Source organism: Pimephales promelas, chromosome 13, assembly GCF_988280905.1.
Source record: "Pimephales promelas chromosome 13, fPimPro1.hap1.1, whole genome shotgun sequence".
NCBI classification, from domain to species: Eukaryota; Metazoa; Chordata; class Actinopteri; order Cypriniformes; family Leuciscidae; genus Pimephales; species Pimephales promelas.
This window is the reverse complement of record NC_142781.1, coordinates 9,449,736-9,468,769: the sequence shown is the minus strand read 5'-3', so window position 1 is coordinate 9,468,769 and position 19,034 is coordinate 9,449,736. Positions and strand designations below refer to the sequence as shown.

Below are 19,034 nucleotides of genomic sequence, written 5' to 3'. Positions count from 1 at the left end.
TAGATAGAAACCATAGACTGTAAGGTAGAAACCCAACAATCAAGAAAATCCACATCAGACAGGCAAATCCCGTGGTCTCGCGCATAGTCGCCTCCCTTCTGAAATGTGAGTTGGCACCGCGTGAATGACGGAATAAAACCTTTTCGGAGTCGTAATGCGCGGCAGACGTGTGCAGTGTAAATAAGGGGTAATATGTATCAAAGGTATTTAATCGAAAATACAGTGAAACAGTATATATACACACACATCCTTATATGGGTTCTACTGCAGTAACAAAATTCAGAGGGAACATTCAGCCCATTCTCATCCCAAGGCCTCATATACTGACGCTTTTGACAATGCGTATTAATCCAACGCACATGGCACCCTTTAGCGTCAATATGAGACGCAGTTATATATGAGCCAGAAGGTGTCTCCTAGTGGTCTAACCCTAACCCTACCCCAGAACTAAACCTACCCATAACCGAAGCGTGTTATATTGATGCTAAAGGGTGCCATGTGCGTTGGATGTATACGCATTGTCAAAAGAGTCACATATGACGCCCTAGGATGAGAATGCGTTGGAACATTGGTTCATGGTCAGTTCATCATAGATTTCAAATCGCTTGATTTGCATCACTTTTGAAATGTCCGTTTGGTATTACTGTTTATAAGTAGGTATTATGTTACACATACTGCTGCATTTTAATTTAGTACAATCAAAACCAGCAACTTTTTTTTTTCTTATGTGGTCGGATATGTCTGTGGTCGGATATATGCATTTTACTTATCTGCTGGATACTTTTTACGTACATTTTTACTTTTTATTTTTATATAAGTTATACATTTACATTATACATTATAGAGAACATATGCCTGGTGACTTTAAACTAGCATGCATTAATAAACAATGGAGCCTGTATAATCAATATATACTGTAAAGTGATTCAATACGAGCAGATTCACTTTCATCCTTCTCTTTTCATCCTGAATCCTAAGAGAGCGGTTGACGGGTTTTTATCCAGTTGAGATGTTGCATTAAGGCTTTTGGAGGGCAATCTGTGTATTTTGATTAAAGTCACTGTCCTTCTGTTATATGAAATTGCCACTTGGATCAACAAACCACACTTTTCCTGAGCTGTTGCTGTGGTGATTGAGATAATCACTCAGGTTTGTTTTGAGATGTGACTTAGACTTTAAAAAAGAAGATGCTATAAGACAGTGTCCCCTAAATTCAGTACTAAACTACATAAACAATGGCATGCTAAAATTGTGTAACCCTTGGCTAAAGGTATTACAAAACTGACTACGCCACCTAGGTTACTTCTCCACCCAGGAAAGTAAAAAAATAAACCCCAAAGGAATTACAAAAATAAGAAGGACCCTGCTGGTTCAGATGGCGTCAAAGACAGAGACGTGACTTCAAAAGTATACAAAGTTTATTTTGTACGAGGGACATTAATTTTAAAACATCTAAAAATAGGTCTCATACACAATTACCAATTAAATACCCACAGCAAATAAGAGACCGTAATTCATCCGCAATAGCTGAAGAGACAAACCACACAACAATCAGTGAACAAAATCAAAGCAAGTGATAAACAATTCAAAAGAAACCAAACAAAAAAAGCAAATACACTCTCCTCTTCAGCTAAGCCTCATATCACAGGTCAAATCATTCACATGTGGACGTAACTGGCAAATACAGTGTTCAAGATCAAAGAAAGGAAAAAAAGAAAGAAAAATACATCAACACAATTAATCTTTAAAATTGTTCCGGCTGCTGTTACAGACCAAACTTCTCGTTGTTCTAGTTCACTTTAATAGTCCATATAAAACACGCATGCCCAATAATTCAGCAACCTTCATACAGACCAGTCAGGGCAGAGATTGTGGAAGAGCTCGGTCACTACAGCGGTTCGAAACCGCAAACGTCCAATCACTACAGCCAGCCGACAAACAGCGACACCACGAGTATAGAACCCCTAAGAAAACAGCAGCTAGCGCTCTGGACCACACCTGAAATGATACAGTAACAGCACAAAATAGTGTATCAATTTCTAAAGAGTTCCCCCTTCAAGAATTAAGAAAGACCCCAATAATTTGTCTTACCTCAAAGTGAAAGATCAATTAGGCTACAGTAAGCTTTATGCAACCTGCGCTCGCCACTGCACGCACATCCCTAATGACAACACATATTTAGACGGTGATCTATAACTGGAGAAGAGCAATAAGTCAAAGGACTCACCAGGGAATAGCTACAGGAAATATCACCATTTAGACTTTTGTTACACGCAGTACGGAGAAGAATGACAATGGTGCCTTTAGACAAACTTTTTATAGAGCCACCGGGACCCAACAAACCTCCCTAATTGAGCCACACAGGTGTATTCAATATCGTGCCGTGGCTCAATTCCGCTGGGCGTGTCTTCCCATTAAAACAACTCAGAAACTCTTAACCGGTCACATTCTACCCCCTAGTTTTTAAATTCGTCGACCCGACGATATTAACTCCAAGGCCTAAAAAGAGTAGAAACCCCCCTAGCAACAGTTACTTGCGAATTCACACTGCCCCTTCTGCCTCCCATTGTCTCTGGCAAATGATGGGCATTGGAATGGTAGCCTGCGTTTCTTCGGGTGGTTCGACGTAGCAGTGGTCTTACAGTAGTGGTGGTACCCTCTGATGCCACTAAGGGATTACCAGGCAAAGAGTCATGGACCAGAGGAGGCTCCGGAACTCTACCCGATGACAAGGGGACACCATCAGGGCTGTGGGGTAGGAGTGGAGCACAACTTGAAGGTGCCTGAACAGCAATGGGTACCGTCACCGGAGGGACCTCCCGCTCTGTGGACACTACTAGCCAAGTTTCATCCAATAGATCATCCTCGCCAGAGTCCACCGATGATTGATCAGAATTCGAAAGGAGAGGATTACGAGGCTCTGACAAATTCTGGCCAGCTGGTTGAGCTCTTAACAAAGTACGATGCACATGTCTAACTTTTTCCAAATCTTCAACAGGAGCAATTGTGTACACTGACCCGCCTGATGTCGGGGCTCGCAGCACTTTATAAAGAACAGAACTCCAGCGGTCTTGGATCTTTGCCCGGCCTCGCACACAAAGGTCCCGCAGATACACCAACTGGCCTTGGCTCAAAGGATCATCCTGTACCCGCCGATCATGACGCTCTTTTCTACGTTCCGCTGCAATCTTCATGCGACTTCCAGCTCCGTCAAAGGCCACTTGAAGTCTAGCTTGATGGTCATAAATCCAGTCATGGACACTGCCCTGAGTAGGAGTCTCAATTCTACCCAAGAGGAAGTCAATAGGCAATTGTGGATCTTGCCCAAACATTAAAAGATATGGCGATTCACCCGTAGACTGATGTGGGGTAGTGTTGTAGGAGAAAACCAGTTGAGGGAGATATGCTGCCCAGTTCTTCTTCTTGCAAGACGGTAGAGTACGCAGCAGATTGTGCAGAGTGCGATTAAATCGCTCGCATTGACCATTTCCAGTAGGATGGGCTGGGGTGGTCCGACTCCGTTCAATGCCATACAATGCACACAACTGATGAATAAGGGTGCTTTCAAAGTTCCTCCCCTGATCCGAGTGGATGCGACTGGGAACACCAAACTTGTAGAACCACTCATGTACCAACACCTTTGCCACCGTAGAAGCTCTCTGGTCACGGGTAGGTACAGCCTGGGTATATTTAGAAAACACATCCGTCAGCACAAGAACATTCTCCATTCCGTTCTGTGATGGTTCAATCAGGGTGAAATCAATGGCCAGAATTTGATTAGGCTTTGAAGCCAATAAATGACCCATATAGGTCTGCACTCGAGGGAAAACATCCTTGGCAACAGTACAGCGTTCACATTGGTGGCACCAACGCTTCACATCCTCACTCATACCTGGCCAGAAACACATTTGTCTCACCAGCTCTGTTGTACGTTCCACGCCCTGATGGCCATGCTCATCATGAAGCTGCTGCATCACTATAGTCTTCAACGATGTTGGGAGCAAGAGCTGAAGAAAGGCCTCGCCGCCCTGGGAATGGTGACACTGACGGTACAACACACCATCCTTCACTTGTAATCGTTTCCACTGTTTCAAGAGTTTACCTACATCAGCACACAATCCCTGCTGCTCTTCACGTAACGGGTATCTCCCTCTCCTCCACAGCTTCAGGAATTCTCCCAATACTGCATCTGCCTCCTGTAGCTTGTGTAAATCTGCCGCAGAATAGCCAGGGAAAGCGGTAATGGATGCTTGTACGCCTCTCTGAGGTCTGATAGAAGCGACTTGTTGGAGGGACTTTGGCAGGGAACTTCCCGGAATCATATTCTCAAGCACAGGTCCAACAGGATGCTGTCGGGAGAGTGCATCGGCATTCCGATTACTTCGTCCAGAACGATACCTAATGCTGAAGTCAAAAGCAGCGAGTTGTGCAGCCCACCTTTGTTCTAGAGCACCAAGTTTAGCGGTATTAAGGTAACTCAGAGGATTATTATCAGTGTAGACCACACACTTCTGTCCCAGTAAGTACTCACGAAATTTCTCAGCCATTGCCCATTTAAGGGCAAGAAATTCCAATTTCATGGAACTATAATTGGACATGTTCCTCTCCGAAGGCCTCAAACCACGACTGGCATAGGCTACTGGTCGAACTCTGCCCTCCTGCTCCTGCGACAGAACTGCTCCCAATCCGCTATAACTGGCATCGATTTCTAAGATAAATGGCAAAGAGAAGTCAGCGTACGCCAACAGGGGAGCACTCACCAACCGTTGCTTTAGGGCATCAAAACTTTGCTGACACTCCTCTGTCCAAACCTCCACACAGGACCGGGCTGGGCCCTTCCTCTTAGCTCCGGACAGGTCAGCTACTAAGGGATGAAGCGGGGCAGCCAGTTTTGCAAACCCCTCCACAAACCGTCTGTAGTAGCTGGCGAAGCCAAGAAACGACCGAAGTTCTGAAACCTGTTGTGGAGGCGGCCAATTAGCAACTGCCTCAATTTTCTTCGGATCTGTACCCACCCCTTGGGCAGTAATCAAGTGCCCCAGGTAGTTCACCTCAGACTGAAAGAACGAACACTTCTCCAATTTGACCTTCAAGCCTTCCTGTTGTAGACGCTTCAGGACCACCTCCAGCCGCTGCAAATGCTCAGACACTGAGGAAGAGAACACGATGACATCATCTAGATAAAGCAACAAAGATTGAAAATGCTGCGAGCCAAACATGCGCTCCATCAGTCTCTGAAATGTACTAGGTGCATTGCACAGGCCGAAGGCCATCCTATTCCACTCATATAACCCAAAAGGGGTGCAGAAAGCAGTCTTCATCCGGTCCTTCTCAGCCACGGGGACCTGATTATAGCCACTAGCAAGATCCATTGTTGTGAACCACCTGGCACCTGAGAGAGCGTCCAAGGACTCCTCAATTCTAGGTAATGGAAATGAGTCCTTTCTGGTCTTACTGTTCAGTTGACGATAATCAACGCACATTCGCAGGCTACCATCCTTTTTTTTCACTAGGACAATGGGAGATGCATAGGGGCTACTACTCTCTCTTATAATTTGATTTTCTAGCAACTGATTAATATGAGCCTTAACGGCTTCGTATTCTGAGGGAGGAATACGTCGGTAACGCTGTCTAACTGGAACCTCATCAATCAGGGGAATATCATGTGTGATCAAAGAAGTACAGCCCAAATCGCTGTCATGTGCTGAAAACACAGAAGAGTACTGAGATAATAAAGCCCTGACCTCACACTGTTCTTCAGGGGTCATTGGAGACAGATCCAGAGAATCTATCTTGTCTTGTATGGGACCTAAAGTCATCTGAGAAGAGATTGTGGCCTGTACACTCCGGGGAACATCCTCTACACCTTGGGGTAAACTCACCACAGTTACTGGACTAATGGTACCAAGAACGGTTCGTCCATAGAGGTTAACATCCACTACTCCTACATTAATTACAGGAATATAAACCTGTCCCCGAACTACCTTAACAATGGCAGGGGAAGTCAGAAGACCAGCTGCTAACCCACCACTAGAAGGCTCAAATACTACCGTCAACCCTGTATGTTGCTGAGAACAAGTGGCTGCAATAAACTTCATGGTACCACCAGGCATCCGAATACACCTACCTCCTCGAACCCGAACTCGGGCCGGAGAATCTGAAGGGGCCTGAACTTGAACTTGATGGCACTTCTGTAGGGCTTGTTGCCAAGGATTAGGGGCCTGCTGCACTAAAGTGGTTTCAAAGAGAGTCGGCCCATACTGCCCAAACAATTCATGATAACATTCTCGAATAACATTCATGCCCAAAATACCAGAGACCTGAGTAGAAGTACCTGGACAATCTTTAACTATGAGCACGCCACGTTTAGGAATCACTTTACCAAAGACTTCCACATCCAGTTCCAAATAGCCTATATAGGGAATATCTAAGCCATTGGCAGCCTTAAGCTGCAACCAATGACATGAGTGAAGTTTTTCTAAACCCCAGGGCTTAAAGTTCTTCAAATAAAAACTTTCAGTCACCGTCGACACCATGGAGCCAGTGTCTAACAAACAGGGGACTAAGACCCCACCAACATTAACGGTCACGTGGGGGCATGGTGACAATAAAGGGGTTGTGTGCTCTACATCAGGAAAAACAGCATCTGAGCCAAACACATACCCTTCTGAACTGTGGCTCAGGAGCACAGAAGGTTCTAGTTTTCCTGAAAGCTAACAGAGGGCTGGGGCCGTAACACTTCTGGCTGTAGGTGACGTAAGGTGGTGGGGTTACCCCTTGATGACCAATTTTGAGAAGTACATTCACGGGCAAAATGGCCAGGCTGTTGACACTTTCTACAGATAACTGAACTCCTATTAAAAGTACTTGAAGGCACACTTGGGGCATTTTGAAGTGAAGTCACATTACGGGTTAACTGATCGAGCTGCTCTTGCTGCTTTTTAAGCATCTCTTTTAGCTCCTGTAATTCTGAGCTTGAAGCTGGCGCTGACCCATAAACCCCATACTGCAGCCCATAAGTAGAAGAGGTTGATAGACTACGATCCCTGGTAGACCTGGCTATACCCTCACGTTCCCATCTAATGGCTTCCCCCCGAACATCAAGTAAGGTAGCCCTAGGGTTTTGGCGTACTAGCTGTTTCAATTCCCTTCGAAGGGCAGAATCTAAAACATACTCAACAAATTGGTCACGCAAAAGAACCTCAGAATTAGGCATACCATTTGGAGCATTTTTAATTACCTTTGACATCAAGCCAAAAAGAGCATGTGAAAATTCCTGAAGTGTCTCCCCCTCTAGCTGTCGTCGAGAGAAGAAACTCTCCTGCAAAACAATATATGAATCCGGGCAGCCGTACAGCTCGGTAAGTATTTGAATAACTTTATCTGGATCTTCCCGGTCTTCACTAGGCCTAAATTTTATTTCCTCCCTAGCTTCCCCCTCTAAATGGTCATACAGGAAGTGTGCTTTGTCAATATTGGATAAGTGGCGAAGACGCATACTGGCCTTCACTTCCTCTAGCCAATCAGCCAAAGAAATTCCGGTGCGCCCTCTAAAAACAGGACATTTCCTCTCCCTAGGGACATAAATTAACCTTTCCGTCACCACTGAATTGCCATTGGAGGAAGACCTTGGGCCCGTATCAGGTGCCGCCCCCCTATGATTAGACTCAGAGGGCACCACACTAGGACTTGCCTGGACCTCAGAACGTTCTTGCCGCAGGCGTTCATTATCAGCCTTAAGTTCGGCCACCAAGTCTCGCAATTGCTGCATCTCATCCTCCATAGTGACAGTCTAAATGACAGAAAACACAAGAGAGAGGAAAGTACAAGAACTCTAATGCGCTAGCTGCTGTTTTTTTGTTGTTGTTTTTTTTTTTACAAAAAAAACAAATTAATATCACACAAAAAAACAAAACAAAAAAACATTAAAGTCACGTCTTGCTTTACACGCCAATCGATAAAACCCTGCCGGCTGCGCCAAGATTGTAACCCTTGGCTAAATGTATTACAAAACTGACTACGCCACCTAGGTTACTTCTCCACCCAGGAAAGTAAAAAAATAAACCCCAAAGGAATTACAAAAATAAGAAGGACCCTGCTGGTTCAGATGGCGTCAAAGACAGAGACGTGACTTCAAAAGTATACAAAGTTTATTTTGTACGAGGGACATTAATTTTAAAACATCTAAAAATAGGTCTCATACACAATTACCAATTAAATACCCACAGCAAATAAGAGACCGTAATTCATCCGCAATAGCTGAAGAGACAAACCACACAACAATCAGTGAACAAAATCAAAGCAAGTGATAAACAATTCAAAAGAAACCAAACAAAAAAAGCAAATACACTCTCCTCTTCAGCTAAGCCTCATATCACAGGTCAAATCATTCACATGTGGACGTAACTGGCAAATACAGTGTTCAAGATCAAAGAAAGGAAAAAAAGAAAGAAAAATACATCAACACAATTAATCTTTAAAATTGTTCCGGCTGCTGTTACAGACCAAACTTCTCGTTGTTCTAGTTCACTTTAATAGTCCATATAAAACACGCATGCCCAATAATTCAGCAACCTTCATACAGACCAGTCAGGGCAGAGATTGTGGAAGAGCTCGGTCACTACAGCGGTTCGAAACCGCAAACGTCCAATCACTACAGCCAGCCGACAAACAGCGACACCACGAGTATAGAACCCCTAAGAAAACAGCAGCTAGCGCTCTGGACCACACCTGAAATGATACAGTAACAGCACAAAATAGTGTATCAATTTCTAAAGAGTTCCCCCTTCAAGAATTAAGAAAGACCCCAATAATTTGTCTTACCTCAAAGTGAAAGATCAATTAGGCTACAGTAAGCTTTATGCAACCTGCGCTCGCCACTGCACGCACATCCCTAATGACAACACATATTTAGACGGTGATCTATAACTGGAGAAGAGCAATAAGTCAAAGGACTCACCAGGGAATAGCTACAGGAAATATCACCATTTAGACTTTTGTTACACGCAGTACGGAGAAGAATGACAATGGTGCCTTTAGACAAACTTTTTATAGAGCCACCGGGACCCAACAAACCTCCCTAATTGAGCCACACAGGTGTATTCAATATCGTGCCGTGGCTCAATTCCGCTGGGCGTGTCTTCCCATTAAAACAACTCAGAAACTCTTAACCGGTCACAATTGCAAGATATAAACTCACAATTGCAAGTTAAAAGTCAGAATTGTGAGATATGAACTCGTAATTGTGAGTTGTAAAGTCAAAAGTGTTAGCTGACCTTTATATTTTTTTGACTTTTTAACTTGCAGAATTGCAGGACATAAACTCGCCATTGCGGAAAAGAAGTCTGCAATGAAAAGTCACAATTACCTTTTGTTTTTATTTGTTATACCGAGGCAGAAACAAGCCTGCGTAGTTTAGAGAATTGTCCTTATTGTGTAAATCTTGCATGCAGTAAATCTGGTGTTGTCATATATCTTCACACCAGTTTAATGCTGGTGTTGCAAAGTATTTATTGTGGTCTGGTCTGTATTTTTTTCAAACTGAATGCATTGTGTGGTTGCATCTGCTTTTCAGATCCTGGAAAATAAAGAAAATGGCTTTGGCTCCAGTGTGAACTTTTGCAGTAATGGTCTCTTCTATGCAGCTGTGAAGCAGATTTAAATTGTAGGAACTTTAATGGGATGGTCACGGCAGACCAGGCTGTTATACAGTGTCATTTCCACTAAAGCCTTAGGCAGGTGTGTGTGTGAGCGAGGTCTAATTACAAACAGGGGGCAAAGCCAACAACTACCTGTCCATTTCTTATCACAATAATGATAGGTATTACATGGCCTTGAGTATAAAACTGCTTGGTTAGTGAATTTTCCAGATTTTTTTATGTCACAAAACAACCTGTTAAAATGGTTCCAAAAAATAAGAACATGAGAAGGGAAAAAAAAAAAGATTTTGTCTGTTACTATGATTTAACCGTTTAACAAGTGCTTTTTAATGAAAATGACAAGAACTACTTGTCTATGCCAGGTTTTGGTCAAAGGGATTGTGAGGACTCATCATGAGATCAATGGGATTCATTATAATTCAAAAATACATTTAAACAAAAGCACAAAAATACCCCTAAGGGGAAAACATGATCCACAGACAAAACAAGACAGAGATGGGCTGGATACAGCTGGGAACACTAAAACATACGGGAACATTAGATGACAATCTGGCACAAGACAGTGAATACATGGAGAATAAATATGGAAGCAAACAAAGAGGATAACGAGGGAGGACAGGTGGGGTAAATCAACTAACAATTAGATAACATGAAGGGTGGGGTCGAGGCAGATAGGGGAACACATAGCACACAGGGTAACTTTACACGACAACAATGTCCTAAAAACGGAAACTTTTTTTTTGTACAGATGACAACGTTATCAAAACGATCCCCGTTTACGCGGATCCACGAAAACGACTAAAAACGTTATATTATGAATGCCAGGCCAGTAGTTGGCGATGTCACTTTGTAAAAACGGACTATGCGCCTGCACACATACGCATTAAAATGTACATGCCTATAGACTGAACATGTAATAAGTATGTCCGTCACCTTTTTCATAGATTCACGTTTTTGTAGTTTACACTGAGATGATAATGGTGTTGTTTTCAAAACTTGCACTTTTAAAACACGTTTTCAAAATTAAGTAGGCTGTGGTGGCAGTGGCTCAGTGGTTCATGTAGATTGTCTACAAACTGTAAGGTTGGTGGTTCAATCCCCGGTTCCACCTGACCAAGTGTCGAGGTGTCCATGAGCAAGACACCTAACACTGCCGTCACTGCCGTTGGTCTATGAATGAATGAGTGAATGTGAGACAAAATGTAAAGCGCTTTGTTGGCCATGTTAGGGGTGGTGATGGTGCAGTGGATAAGCTATTTGCCTTTGGTGTGAGAGACCCGGGTTCGAATCCTCTGTGAGACACCAATGTGTCCCTGAGCAAGACACTTAACCCCTAGTTGCTCCAGAGGCGTTCAACCTCTGATACTGTATATATAGCAATTGTAAGTCACTTTGGATAAAAGCGTCAGATAAATGTAAATGTAAAAGTCTTTCAAGTTTTCATTGCCGTGTAAATGAAAAGCCAAAACACATCGAAAGTTTTCCCCTTTTAATGTCGTGTAAACCCCTGAAACAAAAGCCATATGCTCACACAAAACATGACGATATCTGTGGGATCAATCACAGCGTTACACCACCAGAAGGTGACAAGTCATCGTTAAAATATTTATTTAAAACAAGGTGATTAATTCAGTAATGAAACAAGTCATTGAATCTTTAACGATTTTAAATAATTCACTGAGATTTATTAAACATTTTAAATAGACTGCAGCAATAGCCTAAACATTTTTGTCATGACCTCTAGTAAATTACATTATTTTGTTAAAGGAGAACTCCGGCGCAAAATGAATTTTTCGTCTAATAACACATTGGTACCTAGTCGACCGTTCTCTGAGATTTGTTTTCATGGTAATCGAATGTAAAGAATTGTATCTCTTATAAGACCAAAGGTTCATTTTGCGCCGGAGTTCTCCTTTAAGTTGTCTGTTCAGAATCGTGGGAGAATCAAAAGCAAAAGAATTGTGATTCTCAATTTATCCTGAATCGTGCAGCTTTAGTGCGGATTGTGAGCCGTTCATTTGCCACTCTGATTACGTTCACTATGTGCGGTTACACTGCAGGCTCACTCCCGCTCATATCCAACGTCCCTATACTAATGACATCATCATCGGCTAAAACGCTTGTGTGGGGTACTTTACTTGCTGAACATTTACTGCCTGAGTTGGTATTAGTATGCAACATGTACAAGTGTGTTTTAATGTAGTGCAATCAAAACCAGCCTGATCATTTTTTTTTTATTGCTTTTGTGGTCAAATACGTCTTTGAGCAATATACCGTAGATGCATTTTACTTGGATATTTGTACTTTGATATTTACTTTTTATATATTTTAGTTTTATATGATTTATACATTTAAACCAAACCAGTGCCTGGTGACTTTAAACTAGCATGCATTAATAAACAATGGAGCCTGTATAATCAATATATAAATTGATTCAATACGACCAGATTCACTTTCATCCTTCTCTTTTCATCCTGCATCCTATGAGAGCGGTTGACGGGTTTTTATGCAGTTGAGATGTTGCATTAAAGCTCTTGGAGGGCAGTCTGTGTATTTTGATTAAACTCACTGTCCTTCTGTTATATGAAATTGCCACTTGGATCAACAAACCACACTTTTCCTGAGCTGTTGCTGTGGTGATTGAGATAATCACCCAGGTTTGTTTTGAGATGTGACTTAGACTTCCAAAAAGAAAAAGATAGCCATTCTGTCTTTTATTTTCTTTGCAATTGCGAGTTTATATCTCGCAATTCTGAACTTTTTCCCCTGAAAAGTGCATGATATAAACACGATGATTTGTTTTTTTGACAAATTCACCAATGGTTCAGTTTCTACACTGGTGGGACTGTTATTTGAAATGAATCAATCCTAAAGACCAAGGCTAAAGACCAATCCACTCCCAAATCAAACATCACTATAAGTTGCTTGCAAGTTTTACAAAAACCTATTCAGTACAGAAATGAATCACTTTTAAGATTGCATGACTTTTCCAGACCTGGAAAACAGGTCCGGGTTCCTGTGAGTTGAATAAAAATGTACTTGTGCATAGAGATAGTTTGAATACTGCCAAAAGAGTAACTTAAAAGATGTCTCGTGTCTCAAGAGTATAGTAATTATGTAGGCCATGACCTCAAGTTTAAAACCACCGTTGTTGTAACTAGTCTGCTGTGCATCTTCCCGTTTAAAAAGATACATAAAATGTGCACATGGAGACAGAAACATGTAAGCGTAAATGAATGTTCCCTGTGTGGATCTGCCGTATTTAACAGGACCTCTTGTTTTGCAGCGCGGCTGCTGACATAGATGATTGCATGGCGGTTTCCCTCATAATTGCTTTCTGTGAATTACTCTTGTCCATTGTCAACTTCAATGAGACATGGACACTTTGAGTTCTTAGTGTGTTTGGGTGGATGTGAATATGTGTGAAAAATCATACGCATTGAGATGTGACAGATAGTCCCTGGTCTCGGTGGCTCATTTTCTGTGTGAAGATCAGATGGACTGTCCACACATGAATAACATATGCGGGGCTCAAGTGCTCATGATTGACAGATCTTATGTATCGGATGTACAGTGACAGACGTACGGTTTACTTATACAGTGACAGCTCATTTCTACAAGCTACTCATAATATTGTAATATTGCACTAGATGTTTGACTGGCCATGTATTTTTTATTTTATTTCATTGATTAAAGCAGGGTGACGTATAGCAATGTTTTTTTTTTTATTAGTGGTATTACGTTCTGCAACACTGTGAATATCACAATAATTTAAATGCACGTTTGTGTGGTTTGCAGTGTTTTTTGTCTCAGGACCTGCAAGCAAAAGAAAATGGTGCAAGTTTTATTAATTTCTGTGAATGAGTTATTAACTAACATTCTTCCTTGTTTTCATTTATTGAAAAATCACTGTGAGGAAAAAAAGTTGTTTTTTTACTGTATTTTACTTCTTGCAATAAACATCTTAAATCCAGTAGGCTGCAGCAATTTGAAATTATGATTATTTAGCTTTTGTGTTTTTTTTTAAACCACTGTAAGTCATTTCTAAATAAATACAAATACACATATTGATACATTATAGTAAGCATCAGTTTAAAAAGCTACTGAATTGAAAACAGTGTTAAACAATAGCAGTCAATGCTTTATTTTATACATTTTTTAAAAAGTGAGTATGACTTCTGAACAACTGTTTGAAAACTTGCTTAAAAAAAACGGAACTGGTTTATTTTCGACAAACTGATTTATTTTCGACAAACTGATTTGCTGAAATAATCCACTTTCCGATTCCATTTAAAAGCTGCTCAACATGTTTTACTTATTTCTCAATTTGTTGATGTGGGTCTTGTGTCAGACTCAAGGGTGCAGTACAGAGAGGATGTGCACTGCAGAACGGTAAGCTGCAAACCCACTTTAATTGAGCACAGTGATTGATTGAGAAGGCTTATAGTGCTGTAATTTTCTGCCTTGGTTAAACAGAAATATCATAATGAAGTAATGTGATGGACTCCCAGTGGCGCATCAGAGAAAGCGCTGCTAATCTCTGAAAGATGGCAAGAAGAAAGTGTTGCACACTAAAAATAAGCATGTGGGACACCCTCTTTGCTAGTTTTGGGAAAGTGAGCTTAGCTCTGTTTTAGGAAGGGGAAGGAAATTACCTAATGCTGTCTGAAAAACTAAATACTGCTCAAACATACTATATTCAATGCAGTTTATATATTGAATATATGACTATATAAAAATGAACTCAACTTCCCTTCCCTTCAGATAATATGACATGTTACCAATGCCACATGTTCACTAGAAGCACACAGCAATCTCAAATTTCAATCAAACTAGACCGTTCCTAGTCCACTTCACATGCGCCACTTCCCAAGGTGAACGTGTCCTCCTTCACAATGACGGATGTAGCAAAGGTACAATTTAAAAGACTAATGATGCCTTCATTAAAGTATGAGTGCTGCCCTGAAGCCCAGTGAAAAATGCAGAACTCTCAAGACCTGAAATCAGGCTCTGCAAAAATTCCTAAGAAAAGCTGAATCCAAAAGACACTGGTAATCTAGTATGTGATTTAAAAAAATTTTTTTGTATGTTTTTAAAGCAGCACTATGTCGTTTTTTCAACCTTTATAATCGACTACATTGACTTACAATAGGTTGAATGCCATAGCCTGACGGTGTCTGTATCACTTTTACTGGCACTCTGTAACTTCGGGGAGCGGGTAGGAAACCGAGCACAAAAACAACTACAAAATTCAACTGCTTTACGGCATACGTCACTTCCTCCATTTCCTCAAATTCCGACACGGGAGCCCAACGAGCGTTTTTTTTTTTTTTTTTTTTGGCTCTGTATGTTGTCATGGCTGAAGCAAGCAAATAAAACCAAATGTGAAGTGTGTCAGAAACAGAGTGCACGGGCAATCAGTTTACTGTTGGTAATGTGTTGTGTCCGCATCCAGTGTAGACTGTACTGCTATCTTTTGAGGGCGTTTAACAGACTCAAGCATCCCCGTAGAGCCTGGGCGGGCAGCTCGTGCCAGCTTGAGACGTGAATACTGATTACTGAGTTCGGTAGGGGCTACATTCTTGCAAGTAAATAATACATGATTAGACAAACAAAATAATCTAAAAAGTTGTTCTTTTTATTCATCAAAGAATGCTTAAAAAGCATCACAGGATATAAATATTAAGCAGCACAGCTGTTTCCAACGTGGATAATAACTGAGTATCAAATCAGCATATCAGAATGATTTCTGAAGGAACAATACTTTCAAAAACATTAATATTAGTAAGGTTTCCAAAGTTTTGGAACTACTAGACAGCCCATTCACTTGGCCTAATGGATAAGGCATTTGGTCTTCAGATTTGTGGATTTCTGTAGAGATTGTGCTTGAAGGCATGTCTTTCTTTAGATTGGCACAGCAAAATACATATTAGGATAATTAGTTCAAAGCAAAACCAAATATAGTTATCACTACTGGAGTGATGTGAAGCAGCAGATTCTTTAGACTCCCAATTATCTGTGTAGTGCCTGTAGAGAACAACTCTGAGGTCACGATTCATCTCACACACAAATATTATCACGAACACGTGCTGTTTAGCTACTGTATGACACCATCAAACTGACTGTATCAGTAAGTATTATGAGAGTAAAACTGTTCAAGCCCAAGGCTTTTCTCATTGTTCTCTATTTCGTTTGTATCAGGTCTTACTCTGCAGGTTTATCGCAAATTCAGCATGAAGCAGAATCATGTTTTATTAAATAAAGATTTGTTTTCCCTACGGTTAGAGGACGGCTCGTAATAAGAGCAAAAGTACTCCACCAGCTATGAATAATGCCATGATGGCACAGTCCTGAAATAACATGCCTCACCTCGCACACAATATCTATTACAGATTTCATTTAGGAACGCTCTCAGGCCTGGCCTCTTGACTAATTCTCCTCATTAAAATCCTTGTGTTTCAGAGAATTCATGAAAGGATGTAAAATCTTGCTAATCTTTAAATTTTGCTCCCCTGCTGCTCAGAAGAGGAATGGTCCCCTTTGAAGTAAGGGAAAGAGGCAGATCCCGCAATTTCTATTTAATTCTTTTATTTGTTATATATCTGCGTTTTGTGGTTTTCCTCGTCTTCAGCAATATTAACATGTCAGAGGGGTTTTCGACATCTGTTGCTGTTCATCCGTATTTGATCTCACAGAATTAAGTTAATGACATTTAATTAGAATGAGTTGCTCAGTTCAAACGTTAATCAGAAACATTGTTAGCTACAGTGTGTGATTGATATCAATACTCACATCAGCTTGCTGCCGTGCATGTGTGTGTGTGTGTGTGTGTGGCTCCTAGTTCACATCAGTGATTTTCAACTATTTTTGCTTCTAGATCCAAATTTTAAATTGGACAATCAAGTGCTGACCCGTCACTATGTATGTTTGCATGTATTTATGCATACACACGCAGCTGGGTTGTTACAACCCAAATTTGGGTAAAATATGGACAAACCCAAATGTTGAGGTTAAAAATGCAATTAAAAAATGTACAGTTAAAAGTGAAAGTTGAATTTGGGTTAAAATTTGAAACAACCCAGCATTGTTTAGAGTTTGTCTTTATTTTAGTGCTGAGCAGCTATTAATCATGATTAATTGCATCCAAAATAAAAGTTTGTGTTTTTTAATATGTGTGTACTGTGTATAATTATTTTGTATATATATAAATACTCACATACAAATACACAGTGGTGGGCCGTCAGGGCCAGCAAGGCCTTCTCTGCTGGCCTAAACACTATCAGAATCACTGACTTGCACTTTAACACTAGAACGGCCACAACGGTCATTTTGACCGTTTTGAATTTTATATCTACAATAACTTTGTTGAAAAAAATAATAAAATCCTGCTGGTACCTGACTTTTCCTAAAATTGTCTGTATTTTCATTTAAAATGCTTTTCATATAAATTAAGTTACGTAAACGTAAGGCAAAACAAAAAAAAAATGAACATATTTACCTATTTCGGCCATAGACGGTCATATTGACCGCACTGAATTTTGCGGTATTTTTTTGTTAAATATCCCGCGGTTGATCGTGTTCTCTCTCAACTGTCAACAGAATGGTCCGTCCGGTCACCTCTGTAGCAGTGTTTGCCATATAATAATTTCTACATTAGTTGTTGATCAGAAATGAGCAAATAAAACAGGACTACAGTTATATATAATTCGGATGCAGGGGAACAATCAGAGGTGGAGTGACAGCGACGTTTCCTGGGTGCAAGTTAACATTTCCTCCTCATCAGAGAGTGATTCAGAGTCAGAGTCCACATCAAGGAAAAAGAGACGGCTGCTATCATCAGACACGGCGGATCCAGATGTTGAATTCATGTCGGATGATCGTGGTGAGCTCTGCTGCCCTGTCCTGCGCTGTTTGTTTTGCTGCATGGGCTGTTCACTAGTTCTGCGAGTCCTATTATTATAGCCTTGACCGCGTCGCAAATCGTCACTATCTAACATTTTCTTCATAGTCTTTGTCATTCAAACCTTGTTTTTATTTAGTTATCGTCTCGTTTTCGTCTTTGAAAAAATGTGGTTGACAAAAATAATTACGAAAATTATTCATCAACACTGTTTTGAATCTAACGGTCAAAATGACCGCTTGTGGCCGTTCTAGTAGTTTTGGAATTCTGGCACTTCTAGTGTTAATATATTTTTTCCATGAATGAGTATTAAATTATTCCAAATAGTTCGTTCTCTTAATTTCATAGCTTTTCTCTTGGTTGCGCTGCTTCCAGTATTGTGTTTTTATGTTCAACGCATTCTCACCCCAAGGCGTCACCTTTGACCATGCTTCAATATTTGACGTTTTAGGCGCCCTTTAGCGTCACTTCCATGACGCGATCCTACGGCGTCATCTAACTGACGCTAAAGGAAAGCGTCAGTTAGAGGACGCGGTTAGGTTTAGGTGTGGGGTGGGGGTAGGGTAGGGTACACGCGATCCTAGGGCGTCATCTAACTGACGCTAAAGGGCGCCTAAAGCGTCAGATATTGAAGCATGTCCAAATGTGAAGCATGTCACTTAACTGACGCCTTGGGGGTGAGAATGGGCTGTTATGTTAGAGCTTGTATCCAATCATATTTCAGCCATCATGTGTTGTCAGGGTAAATAAATCTGCCTGGAGGCCTTCAGAATCGACAGTGCGGACGCCTGTAGTATAAAATGAATGGCAATGAAACCGTTTCTTTAACCAATCAGATAATCCGTCAGATTTAATCAGCCTATCAGATTTCGCTTTGACTGCAGTGGGGCCATCTAGCTGGCATATAATAACGTCTGTATTTTCTCGTTCTTTGATTGGATGCGCGTACAGACTGCGTACTACTGGTAGACTGTTAGTATCCGCATCTGTAGCGAACTGTGTAAACTAAATATATATTCCTGTAGATGTAATAGATTTTTAACCCAAAAATTAATATTTCTTTCCCTCCTCAACCCCCAGCAGAAAAAAATCCCTGAGCTAAACGCAGATACGGAACTCTATTCAATCTCTCCGGGTAAAACAGAACTGACTAATTTAAGTTATGAAACGAATGATTTTGAAGGCAAAAGTCCCGCTGATCTCATTGATTGCATTCAAAACTATGTGTGAGAGCATGGGGCAGCTGTACACGTCATCATGTTTTGCGGTGACTGTGTGCTTCTGACGACAGGCACTCAGCCATAAATCAAATTAAAACTTATGCTAGAAATATGACGAGACAGACACGACATTGTTAGAACTGAAACGCAGTTAGAACGTGTACAACAGTAATTGAAGTCTTCTTGAGGAAAGAAATAAGGTTGGATTTTGTGCAAAAAATGAACTAGTTTTGGTGAGTATAATGCTTTTTTCCT

At 41.1% G+C, this 19,034-nt stretch overlaps 2 protein-coding genes across 25 annotated transcripts in view; one reads left to right on the top strand and one right to left on the bottom strand.

Annotated features, from left to right (window-relative positions):
- Positions 1 to 19,034, top strand: part of nrxn3b (neurexin 3b) — a 431,860-nt gene that overhangs the window by 209,850 nt on the left and 202,976 nt on the right. The window lies entirely within an intron of this gene.
- On the bottom strand, positions 1,717 to 3,886 carry LOC148976493 (uncharacterized). The gene is made up of 2 exons (XM_089118446.1): positions 2,092 to 3,886; positions 1,717 to 1,998 (listed from the first exon to the last, which is right to left on the bottom strand). Exon 1 carries the CDS (start codon positions 3,804 to 3,806, stop codon positions 2,487 to 2,489), a length of 1,320 nt encoding a protein of 439 aa, XP_088974572.1. The 5' UTR covers positions 3,807 to 3,886; the 3' UTR covers positions 1,717 to 1,998; positions 2,092 to 2,486.

Excerpts from the sequence above, each read along its gene's own strand:
- LOC148976493 (XM_089118446.1), bottom strand. The coding sequence starts at position 3,806 with ATGGGTCATTTATTGGCTTCAAAGCCTAATCAAATTCTGGCCATTGAT.